Below are 13,210 nucleotides of genomic sequence, written 5' to 3'. Positions count from 1 at the left end.
GCAAACAGTGACATTGATTTACATTTTGTTATGATGTAAGACTGAAGACACGTTTAAAGCTTTGAAAATGTACATTGTAGTCAGAACAACAATTTATCTCTAATGCAGTTTTTGCTGCAGGGGTCCCCACTGTGGGGGGCCCTGGAGGGCCGGTAGCATCCTGCATGTTTTAGTCCTTGGTGGCAGTGGCAACCTTCCAGAATGTCAAAGTTCTTCTCTGGATCAAATGGAGCCGCCATTTGATCCAGGCGCGTTAAAACAGGAAAAACTAAAACATGCAGGAAGCAACCGGCCCTCAGAGAAACAGTGAAATTTAACATATATAACTTATACTGCTCCTTCAGTCCTCCACTCCTACAATAGCTTATTAATAATTGTGTAATGAACTTATTAAAAGTCTCCATTCATTCTGTCAGAACAATGAAGTCGAGTCCAGTCGGACAGATGTTTCACGTTTCAGTTTTAAATCAAGATTATTTTCTAAGAAAGCAACAGGACATGAAATGACACAACCAGATCATCTTTATTACTCATCTTTTGCTCCATTTTACATTTAGAAAATTCAAATCACACAAAAGTTTTCTGTCTGGAGAGTAAATTGTAAATTTACTTTAATGATCGACAAAATTAAACCAAATTTTGCAAGCTGTTCATTAACAGGACAGTTTGACATTTTGACACCTTACTGGCAGGAATGTTAAATCTTTATTTTAATTACATTTTTTCAGTGGAATGAAGACACAAGGAACTGAAAATATATTTTAATATAGAAACAAGATGCAAAGTTTGAACTTATTGCTACTTTTTCAAATAGGCTGAAATGTAGGATGGACACAGATACAAACATTTAATGTTTAATTTACCCCTTTACAAAGACCTTAATGGTCCCACTTTCCCTCCAGGCTTTTTTACCTTTTTGAATTTGAGCTAAAAAAAAACAACAAATTTTGTATTTTTATTTACTTTTATTCTGTTTTTGTCTTTTTTAAATATTTCATAAAGCTAAATTGAACAAACAAAAACGTTACTTACTTGTGAGAAAAGATACCCAAAACAAAGTGAAATTATGTTTCCAAGCCTTCCTCATGCCACAGCCTAAGTAGTTTCAAACCACGACTTTGACTAGGCCAATACAGAACCCTCCATCTGGCTGAATTCAGATATAAATTATGTCTTTACTCAGGTTCTGTTAAATATGAAAATTTGTGGTGAAAAAACACAACCTATTTCCTGTATTACACTTTTTTACTTTATCATATTTTTTGCCAGATTTTTTCCATAAATTTCAGAAATTTTTGGATATTTTTTTAGTAAACACAGGATAAAAATATCTTTTTTTCCACATTTGTGTTGACAACCATATTAATATTGACAATTTATGTAAATACATTTTATTCCTGAAAACCACTTCATGTTGCTGAGCACTGCACAAATAAAATTAGATTGAATGATCCGATTATTCATTGCAAACATTTATTACATTTTGTAATGATGCAAACAACAGCAGGTCCCATTCATGTTTGGAACATCTCATTACTTATTCATGAGGGATGAAAGAGACAAAGGGACAGGGACAGATTAAAGTATATTATGCACATTGTTTCCTTAAAAAAACAAAAACATGACAATCATCTCTAGTTGGTAATTTTGGCATTGTGTTCCCTCGTACAGAGTTAATAATAGTTCTTAAAAATAATCAAAAGAACAAGGCATGCATAGTTCCTGTTAATGCACATATTTCAAAGGTTGCCATTCAGAAATAGAAAATCCATGTACGGTGTTTGTACATTTCATATATTTATATTTAATATGGTCCCTTTGTCGGAGGTGTCCTAGGCCTGTCTACCTGTCTCCGCTGTTTTCACCAAATTCACCCTGTCCAAACGTCTCACTTGCTTCTAATATTGCCTAATTTGAACCAGCGTCTCTTTATTCCTTCCTCATCTCTTTATGGCGTGTTACAGTCAGCCAATTTGATTCCTTTAAATATCTATCTTTGCGTCAGCTGAACATTGTGATATCTACATAATTTTATCAAAGAGTTATAGCCAGTATCATATTCTATTTCAAAACAAAAAGAAGTTGGCTCCAGTTTAAAAGGGAGCCTGCTGAGAGGCTGGACAGAAAGAGATATGGGTCTAATTTATGATACACTAAGATAAACGCACTGCTCCATTCAATACACGGGAAACAGCCAAATGTGTGATGGTGAGGGCAATTTTTAAATTTACTCAAACCATGTTAAAGAAAGCAACAAAAAAAAAACTGGTTAAATACAAGGTGGAATGAATTTATCTGTTAAAAAAGTGTACTGCTGTGTGGCTGTCTCTGAGTTTGGGGAAGGAAGAAGTTTATTTAGCAACAGAATCAAACAGATTTAAACTTCTGAGTGTATCGGAAGAGGAGGACAGCAAACGACAGACACGGTGTAGAAAAGATTCAACCATTTCAACGTGAACCCTCTCTCTTGGAAAAATGAAAAAGTAAAGAGATGATGATGATGGTGAGAGTGAGTGAGTGTGTGTGAACCAAATGTTCGACCAATAAAGTCTATTGGGGTCGAGTCGTACTGGGTTTCTCTGGAGGCGAAGGCAGACTTGATTAACCGAACGGGGCTCAGAGGATGATGATGGCGGGCGTCTGGATGGGCTGGTTTTGGCGCCCCTCGCCGATGGCGTAGTGGGAGGCGGGCCTGGTTTAGTCGATGTACTGGGACAGCCAGCGGAAGCCCTCGCCGTAGCCCTGCCTCTTCAACACGCTGCACATGAAAACCTCCAGTGGTCTCGTGTTCAGCTCCTTCATGGGGACGCTGCCCTGGAGACCAGAAAGGTTTTTATCCAATAGATCAGCGTGAAGCAGGAGAGGATGGAGAGTTATACACCTACTATAAAAACACTAATTTATGTAGTATTAATGAAGGTGTACAGATTTACTGGAGCTGATTTCCTGATTCTATATTCATTATAGATCGGCTGAGAACCGATGTGGAGCCGATCTTTTCTAACTCAGCAAAGGTCTAAAGGTCAGACTGGCAGGCCGGCCCGCTCAGGGCTGCAGTCGCCCCACTGTGACCAACTCAGTCACTCCACATTTAGCAATATTTCAGACAAAAACATAAAACATCAATATCGGTCAAAAATGGATCAGCAGGTCAGGCTTTTTAAATTGATGATTGTCCAGAAAACTGCAGTCAGTGAATCTCCAGCTTTAAATAAAACATTTTATTCCCTAAACCAAACAGCAGCTTTCCTTCATGATTTGAAAAGTTCATTCAATACAGCGCAGGGCTGATCTGTTGATTAGTTTTGGATTAATCAATTAATCATTGGCAACCAAAAGGTGCCTAACAGTTTGTTGGGTTTTTTACTTAATTTAAACCAGATGAAACTTTGCTAAATGAGGAGTTCAAACACATTTCCAGACAAAGTAAAGTAACTAAACCCCAAATCGTTTTCTTTGCTGATTATTGAGACAGGTTAGTTCTGATTCTGTATTCATGTTTCTGTAGGTGAATTTTAATGTTTTCATATAATCAGACAAATGAGTCATCAGTAGTCAGCCCGCGCTGGGTTATGCTTTCACTGCGGCGTTAGTTACACTTTCTACAGTTTTGGTTTAATTTCATGTCTGATTAGCTAATTATCAGAATATTAAATCATTTATAAAATCATTCTTTCAATAATTGATTCATCGTGATTAATCCAATTAATTATTAAAACAATGTTTTATTTTTTTTTCTTTGTAGACTGAACGCAAACTGATCTTTGCAGTTTTAAAGTTCATTTGGTCTCAAATACCTGAAACATTAAATCAGAATCAAATCAAATTTTATTTGTAGAGCACATTTCAGCAGCAAGGCATTTCAAAGTGCTTTACATCATAAACACAAAAAATATCAGTGTAATATTAAACATTTTGACACTTTTAGTTCATCAGTTTTATATTATTTGTTTTACTTAGTTGATCAATACCAGCTTTGTTAAAGAGCTGAAGAGGTTTGTTCATAAGAAGTTGTTGATATTTAATATGAATATTTTTGTAAATTCACTCCATCTATTGGTCTATAACTCACCAGGCAGGTATTCAGGAAACAACTGAGAGCTGATTGGCTGTGATTTCCTGATTATCAGCTGATGCTGGATGAAAGAGGTTCAACAACAAATGGAGTCCAATCGAAAGTTTAAATCTGATATGACTTTTTCCATTCTCAAATTTCCATATTTGAAAAATCTGAGTCCAAATTGTGTTTTCAAAACCATTTCCAGACTGTAAAAAAAAGACAGATGATTTTGTTCCTCTTTTTTTCACGTCAGTCTTTGAGTTATTATAGCTTTTTATTTGTTTCTGTGACCATAAGGCAGACCGTTTGCTCCGTTTCCTCACCTTGCCTGTCGTCTGGCCGTATAATCCAAAACATTCGCGCAGCTTCTCCTCGCTCACAGCTTCAGACCTGTCAATTTTGTTGCCAAGGATTAAGATAGGCACATTTCCGATGGTCTCGTCTGTCATTAGCGCCTAGAAAAGTGGATAAGAAAGAGCTATAATTATAGATCATCACTGAAACAGTACATGTCAGATTAAAAGCCAATCCGAGCAAAAAGCATCCTACATATTTAATCTGTAAAATCTAGTAGAAATCCAACAGTGTTTTTACTAATGTTTCTCTAGTTTTTGTAAATATGTTGTTAAAATATTTTATAGATGCATATTACCTTTATCCAAATTCTGTCCCAGTTTTTGACAAAATAATTCAAAGGAAAACCACAGAAAAGCAGAAAGTTTGATGATTTATGAAACTTATTGCTATTGGTGATGCAGTTCCTGTATTTACATATGCAGAATCAAACTCCTCGACTGGCAAAGAGCTCAGAAATGGCAGAAAGCTGAATGTTTTCATCCCCAGATTGACCTCTGTGCTGGACAGAGACTTTGTGTCACATGTGCAGAAATTTCCCAAACCAAAACGACAAACCTGAAAAATTCATCTTTCTGTCACAAACTATTCCATCACTAAAGCAGCCGACACTCACATCAAGTTCTGCTTTAGATTCACCCATTCTCTGAATGTCCGCACAATCCACGATGAAGACGATCCCGTTAATGGCAGGGAGGTAGGTTTTCCACACTCTCCGGGCTGCAGAGGCAAAAAATAACCCACTTGTCAAATAAACTGAAGATGAAAATAAAGAAAATTTCAATATATGTACAGACCCACTACTGGTTATAGTTTACAAAAGGAAATTTTGATCATGTGCTCAATGCTGGATTCTGCAGCACATCAACATGATAATTCTGTCACAGTCAAGCTACCATAACTGAGCTACTTCCTTCTGACTCACTATTTTTTCCTGATTGAAACTTTTTTCTGACCTTGTTATCTTGTTGCCGTTAGTAGTGAAGCACTGCGTCCATTTTTCTTTTACATATCTGACATATTTAAGATTTAGCGCGTTATGTTGATAATCTGGCAACTAAAACCCATGCTAGTCATCATTAGCGAGGAGCTTTTCGCCCTCCAGCAGGAAGCTGCAGACGGGATCTTGTGCATGTGATGTTATGCTGCAACAGGTCTGTGTGTGTATCTATATATAAAAAAATGAATTACACACCCTGTGCGTGGCCTCCAAGGTCAAAAGTGGTGAATGTCATGCCAGCAATCGTCAGCTCCTCTGATGCTGAGGAAAGAAACCAAAAACCCAGACTTACAAACTGCTGCATGATGTTTCTAAGTTGTTGTATGTGTGGAAACAACTCACTGGGGTGTAAAGTTGGCACATGCTGTCCCAGTCTGTCATCTTTGAGCATGTGCAGTAGTGTCGTTTTGCCAGCATTGTCCAGGCCAAGAAATACTAACTTGCCCGATTTCTTGTACAGTCCTAAAATTAGGAGCAAACTTAGATTTCTAAGTCGTAACAAATCTAAACAAAAAACTTTGTCTTTTACATCCTGAAATCTTAAAGGTCTAAAAAGAAAACAAGAAATTACAATAGATGTAAATAAATGAATAAAAGTAGTTCAAATACGCATCTAAGAAAATTAACCAAACATTTCAGTAAAAAGAAATGTTTTTTTAATATTAAGTAGAAATATTTCTGGTGCATGCTACAAAACAGACAAAGTTTCTGTTCTTTGTTGCAATATTAAGTAGAAATAATGCTACAGACAAAAATTGTTTGAAAAAAGAACTGAAAGCAAACTCAACAACATCAGATCAAGTTCTTTATCTTCTGTTATGTAACTATGGAAACAAATACGCAATGCTGCAAATAAAATAGAAGTTGAATAAAAGCCATTTTATAAAGACACCAGGTTCAGCGCAGCTCTGATTTCTGAATGAGCTGATATTTTTAGAACGAGTCGCTAAGAACTGAGAAAAGAGCAAAGTGGGAAAAAAGCATCATGTGAAGCATTTTCTGCTGTCTTGTTGGCAAAATGTGCAGCACAAAGAAACATGCTAATGAGTGTGTTGCTTCACACTTTCCTCCACTGCTGTGAGTGACGTTTATGAAACTGCTGTGCTTCTGGACTTGATGAGAGAAAAGTGACATTTGTCTAAACTGGGCTGAATAAACCGGATAAAAGGTGCAAACTGAAGCCACTCCTCACTCAGCTGAGTCAGCACAGCGAAACTCAGAGGATTTATAAGATTGGAGGCTGAGTCAGCGCCGCTGAACGTCATCATTACTCACAGCGCTCTGAGCAACCTGTCAAACTGGGAGAACTGGAACAATCGCTGCATGTCGCTCTGACTGAAACTGGAGCAGCGCACTGGGGAGAAGACCTACTGGTACACTTCAGGAGAGCCAACGCTCGCTCGCGTCAATCTAGAGGCTAAAGCAGATGGGGGAGGAGCTTGTGCTTCAAAATAATATTTCCTTCGTTTGCTTTAAGAGATTAATATTACAGAGCGCAAGGGGCACCGGAAAAAAATAATCTCACTTTAGTCTCAGGATTTCTCAATATTGAAGTCAGAAGTTTAATGAAAAAAAGTCAGAATTCAAAAGAAGAAAAAAAACAACTAAAACGATCCAAATTTGGAGGAAAACCATCAGGATTCTGAGATGTAAGTTTCAAATCATATCTGTTGTTGTTCCAGTGGCTCTAATTGCATTAACTTCCTGGACAGACAGGTTGACATTCTTCCGTTCGATGTTGAGGTCAAAATGTAAAAATCTCAGCAGACTCTGGACCGATTCCCAGGAACCCGTTAAGAGTTCCTGGAAATCGGAACAATGAATATTTCAAATATCAAACTAAATAGTTGTCATTTCTGAAGCTCTTTGTTTTGGTTACAGAAGGAAAACTTGCAATAATGTTGGAAATTTTTTAGCCAAAGGTATGAGTTGTTACAAATATTTAACCCAAAATAGTTTTTTCTGCCAGGTTTAAATTTCAGCGATTAGGGAAAATATTTAATAAATTCAAAATTTACTGAAAAGGTTTTGTCAAACAAACAAATATGTTTCATTTCTAATTCTCTTTTGCTGCATTAAATGTACATTAGCATATTAATTATTAGCACAGCAACCAAATCAATACAGCGACACTGAAATGGCAACAACCAGCAGCTTCACCAAAACTTTGACTCAAACTTCCAGCTCTGTTCAGCAATTTTCTTTTTGTTCTTGAATTTCTCTCGGTATAAAAAGCTGTGATTGCATCTCCAGGACTTCAGCACTCACCTAAAAACTGTAGTACGCTATTGAAACCGCTATAAATCCAATCGAATAGGAATGACATATCCGGAGCTGTTTAATTCTGCAAGACAAAACGAAAGACAGAAGAAGTCATTAATGGAAAAACTAATAAGGAAATGCAAAATGTTTCGTTTGTGTGAACCTAGTTCCTGGGGCTAACTCATCCAAAACGCAAAATAAATACAGGAAGGTTTCAGCACTTAAACTGTTCTGAGAACAACCTGCTGAAGATGCAAACAATATGTATATTTTACAGAAATGAGCTATAAATGAGATTACAATTAAAATAGAAACTGATGGAAAAGCAAAGACAGAAATAAGTATACCTTTAATTTAATAAAATCTCATATTTAATAATAATAATAATAATACAATTCTGTTTTTTGGAGACAAATCACAAGAAAGAAAGTTTCTTCAATAAAAATCTGTTGCAGCAACATTAATTGGAACAATGAAGCAGTTCTTCACTTCATGATTAATTTTGTTAAAATCAGAGCATAATCTGGAAAAACCTTCAAACTAAGGACAGTTTTATAAATCACTATAACTGTAGAGTCAAGAGTTCATTATGATTCATTTATAGTTTATGGTTTCTTATCACCTTATCCTACTTTTTACAAGCTTGTTACTCATTTTGTCTGTGACTAAACACCAGAGGAGGCAAAGTAACCAAAATCTATACTCAAGTAAAAGTAGAAACACATCAAAATAATTTTACTCAAGTCGAAGTAAAAAGTATCCAGTCAGCAAATATCTCAAAAGTTTATTCAAGGGCTGAGCAAGTAATCAAATCGTTTCATATTTAAAAATTCAAGGTTTCCCCCAGAAAACTTGCTCAGCCTGGCGGTGGATGAGGGAGGAAAAGTGAAAATATTACTGTGTAATTATATGTTACGGGAAAACAGCATCAGTGAAACGATATCTTCAAACAACAAATCAAATTATTTACACTTCTGTTTAATCCAATTGAAGTCAGCGGCTCCATTAGGGCCCATAAATGCTAATATTTTAACACAGATATATGAATGTAACATTTGTTTATCAATGCTGCTATATCTAATTCAATGTTTCAACATGAAAAGATTTTAAACTGAAGTTGTTCGAGGTTCTGATGGTTTTAGCAGCAAGAGGGGCCCGTAGGTCAGATTCTGCTCCAGGCCTCATGCAGCCTTGGACCGGCCCTGCAGGATGAGCAACAAACGGAGATTTAATGTAAAGCTGCTAATGTGGCTTTAGTAGCTCAGATGTTTCTGTATGAGTTGTAAGAGCCACAGAAACTGTTTTGGCTGCTGGAGTTTATGGGACGAGTTTCTCAGATCTCCACGGACATTAACTCTGTCTGACGAAGTGGACAAAGCGACAGTGTGATTGGTCCGCTCTCCGGCTTTAAATGCATCCACTACAGACTTATCTTTTAGGAATAAATCCTCTCTACCAATGAAACACTCAAAGCAACAGAGACCCTTGCAATCCAGCATAATGACAAAATAGTTACCAAAAAAGTGGGATTTCTTTATTATTATTTTCCTAAAAACTAAAACAAGCTACGCTTAGCCTAGTGTAAATCCTGGCGGGTTGCCAGGCTTATAATGCCCTGGGGAAACCCTGAAATTACATCAGCAGATGGACCAAAATATAACGTTATGCAGAAATTTTGGTATTTTAAGGGCCAAAATACAAGTAATAAAAAAATTTATAAAATCAGGCAAAATAAAATGTTTCTAAATCAGTTTCTTTCAATAAAACTTCTGAAACTGCAGGGGTGAGTCTGAGTCTGGTGAATCTTTGGTTAAAATGTTTGTTTTTCATTCAGTGAGAATTTTTTTAAATTTTACTCAAGTAAGAGTAGAGATACTTAACATAGTTAAAATACTCTTAAAAATACATTTAAAAGAAATTATGTAAATGTAACTAGTTACTAAATACCATAAGTCAGAAGAAGTTATGAAATTAAAATTTTTCTCGTTAAGGATTGCTCACTGCTGATTTCCAACCCCATCATCAGCGACTGATCCTGCAGCGTACAGCGTGGTAAGCCAGTACTAACCTCCAGGCTTAATTATGCAACGTTCAAACAACTCCAGGGCTAAAGTATAAGGTAGGCAAAGGTCAAGATCAGACAAATACAAAAACAAAAAAAAAGCAGCCAAGTGTCAGACCAGCATGTCAGACATGTAAGTGGTCTGATGCACCAGAGAGAGAAACTAACTAAAGTTGAGACTTTTCTTAAAACTACATTTCTTAAAACTAGAGTTAAGAGCATCGAACTCCAGAGCTTCACTCAGAGTATAAATCTAATCTGCTACTCAGACAATTTATCTATATCCTGCTTACGTTTTACTCAAGCTGAAATGTGTCACAGGTCTGAGGCTCTGAACTAATTGTTCTGTTAATATTTTCTGTGAACTTGGAAAAAGTCGAACTATTCACTAATATAAATAATGATCTGATAAAATGTGATTAATATCCACCAACAATTATTTCTAGATTTGCACCTCATTAATTTCCCATTTCAGACAGCCTTTGTAAATTTAAATAAATGAAATGAGAAATCCATACTGGAAAGATAGTTGGTTCAATTCATCTGACCTTTTGACCCCAGTTATTACAACCAGTATCACCTGATGAGATTACGAATGCTACTTCTTTATGGAAAGGATAAAGTTACAACAGTTTTCAGTTTAGCCTAAATGTAAATCAAACAAATATCAAAACCTTGATTAGATTAAGAAAAACAGGGGTTAGCTGTAACTCCTAATGATAACATTATTATCACCAGAGAATACAAATATATTTTCACAGTTTAGGTTTAAAAATTAAATACTTTTAAGGGACTTGATCAGTTGTTTACTATTATAACAAACTATGAAGGCCAGTGTAATATCAAAAATTTTATTACAAATATTTTACAATGCCATCCTACCAAAAAAATACAACTTTTTAGAAGTGTGTTTGCATTATTATCTGTTGTTCCTACATTTAATCAACATGCATTATTATATTTCTCCCCTAACTTTATACAACAATGTTAACGTTAGCCCAGTCTTTGTAAATGTTAACAGTCTCTGCTAACAAAATAAAAACCACCAGCTACTCTGGGATCGTGTGAAACCTGCTGTGGGCTGTCACACTTCAAAAGGTTTCATAACATTAAAATGAGAAGAAGCGACATTTTACGATACGTGAGATCGGGCCTATATCATATTTCAAAAAGAATACAATGTCATAGCTCTTGTTTAATTTGAAATGATGGGAAACAAATATTTTAGATCAACATCAGTTAACGACCTGAGAACGAGCTACGTGTCATATTCAGTAGGGGACGTCGTTCCGAGTTGCTACTAGCGGGCTAGCTAATTAGCAGTTAGCTAGACAAATAGTTATCTGGTTGCCTAAACGAAGCAGGTTTTGGGGTAACAATAGTGTTTCTCGATGTAATATTACTAAAAACTGCTATTATGCTAAGAATAATACATGGGTAGTTCATAACATGTTTAAAAAAGCTCAATCGAAGCAAAAGAGGAATGCTAATGTAGCATCGTTAGCTACCGGGGAAACAAGCTAAAAAAGCCGACTGCTCACCTCCGTTTTTGTTGTGAAATATGATCAAAACGACTTACCGGTTGCTTAGATGTAGATTTATTTACCAAGTGCCTATGCTCTAACAGTCATGTAAATTAATCTGTCGGTCAAAGGGATCAGGGCGAGCGGCTGCCAGGTCTTCCTCAGCCCTTTCGTATTTTGTTACTGAGCCACGACACTGCAATGGCTGTCCTGCTACTCCCAAGCCGCTTCCTGCTGGTGTCTCACCGTCAGCCTTCCGGCAGGCGAACTGTGGTAAACCAACACCCAAACGTTCCGATATTCTCATTAAATCTTCACATAATGCAAAAATTCATACCGATCCATTTTTTAAATGCATAGGTATATTTAGTTTAGTTTAGTTTAGTTTAGTTTAGTTTAGTTTAGTTTAGTTTAGTTTAGTTTAGTTTAGTTTAGTTTAGCTACCAGTACAGTATTATATATTTTTTAAAAAGGTTAAGCTTGTATTTAAGCAAGAAGGGAAACTTTTGTATTTAAAAAGCTTAATAAATATATATGGTGGGTAACATTTGTACGATTTTAATGATTTTATAGTCATTACATTGAAATAAAGAAAACAAAGAAAGGAGCAAGAAAATATAAAAATAAATAAATAAACTAATTAGAATTAATCAAAATACATATAAAATTAAATAAAACAAACAAAAAAAAACAGAAATTATAACTAAATAAAACAACTTGAATGAATAAAATAAATGAAAAACAAATACAATAAGTATTTTATTTAAGCAGATTTTTTTTAAACTAATGGTATGGGAAATACAAAATTCTTAATGCCTTATTCTGCTATTTATATGAGGTGAGGACTACATCAAAACTCTGGTGAAACAGTGAGAAGTGTGCAGAAAAAAAAACAAACAGTTCTGAGAATGAAGCAGATGAAAAACTGAGAACTTATTAATAGGAAGCAATATTTTTGTTTTAATAATTAACATTTTCATTTCTGGAGATCATCATAAAAGAGGAACTATTTAACGCAGGTGAGAAAATATCTTCAGTGTAGAAATGGCTTATAATTGTTAGCATTTTTTGAGAATAACAACAAAATTATGATATACAGCTTCTTGCTCTAATTCTTTTGTCTCATATTTTACTTTTGCTGCCAAACAGGGAAAAATAATTGAGTGGTATTATAATAGATTAGAACAATAATATATGTGTTACTGAACAAAACAAGAAACTAAAACAATATAAAATATTTTTTAAGTTGTTGAATTGTCTACTAACTCTTACTTTTTAATGTCACCAATGCGAAATTAATATGAATTGTTGGAATGGTACTCTGATTTGGGAAATCCAATATAGGTTCTATAATTCTGACGTTTGCTGCTGACTGAAATGGATTTAACTTTCTTTAATCAATAACACCAAAAGCAAAGACTGATTGTTCCCACAACCCCTTAAGAAATCTTTGCATTGACGTGGCCCTCTACTTGATTTTAATAAAGATATCTGGCACTAACTTGTGTTATTTTATTTTCATAATATTCACTATTTCCCTGGTTTTCCACACCCATTATAAACTTTGCCTCTTCAAGAATCACTCATGCAATAGGAGGAATTTTTCATTTTCCCTTTATTTGTCCAGCATTGATGACAGATCCAACACATTGTTTGCCTCAGTTAGCAGGACAGAACATGCACACAAAGCAATGCCTTTCTCTTTTGTTGTGGTGTTTTTGTTCTTTTGCATTTAATTTCTTGTTTGACCTGTTTTTGTTGTTATTTAAATGTGTTTTTAATACATATTATGCAGTCGATGCAACCTTTTGCACTGTCTGTACATGTCTGTTGAAAAGTGGTTGATCCATTGTTATATATTTACTTTATTTAATAACATTTCATAATTAATTGAAAAATAACAATTATATTATTTTATTTGTTACATTTGGTTAATTGCGTTTATTTTT

At 35.2% G+C, this 13,210-nt stretch overlaps 1 protein-coding gene across 1 annotated transcript; it reads right to left on the bottom strand.

Annotated features, from left to right (window-relative positions):
• Window positions 1-504: 504 nt before the first annotated feature.
• LOC129373423 (GTP-binding protein SAR1b) lies at window positions 505-11,491 on the bottom strand. Its single transcript, XM_055051332.1, has 7 exons — window positions 11,318-11,491; window positions 7,683-7,758; window positions 5,757-5,876; window positions 5,610-5,675; window positions 5,031-5,134; window positions 4,384-4,515; window positions 505-2,814 (listed from the first exon to the last, which is right to left on the bottom strand). The coding sequence occupies exons 2-7, from the start codon at window positions 7,738-7,740 to the stop codon at window positions 2,698-2,700; spliced, it is 597 nt and encodes a 198-aa protein (XP_054907307.1). The 5' UTR covers window positions 7,741-7,758; window positions 11,318-11,491; the 3' UTR covers window positions 505-2,697.
• Window positions 11,492-13,210: the final 1,719 nt, after the last annotated feature.

This window comes from Poeciliopsis prolifica, unplaced genomic scaffold (genome assembly GCF_027474105.1).
Source record: "Poeciliopsis prolifica strain line A6 unplaced genomic scaffold, Auburn_PproV2 SCAFFOLD033, whole genome shotgun sequence".
In the NCBI taxonomy this organism is placed as follows: Eukaryota; Metazoa; Chordata; class Actinopteri; order Cyprinodontiformes; family Poeciliidae; genus Poeciliopsis; species Poeciliopsis prolifica.
This window is presented reverse-complemented; position numbering and strand designations above follow the sequence as displayed.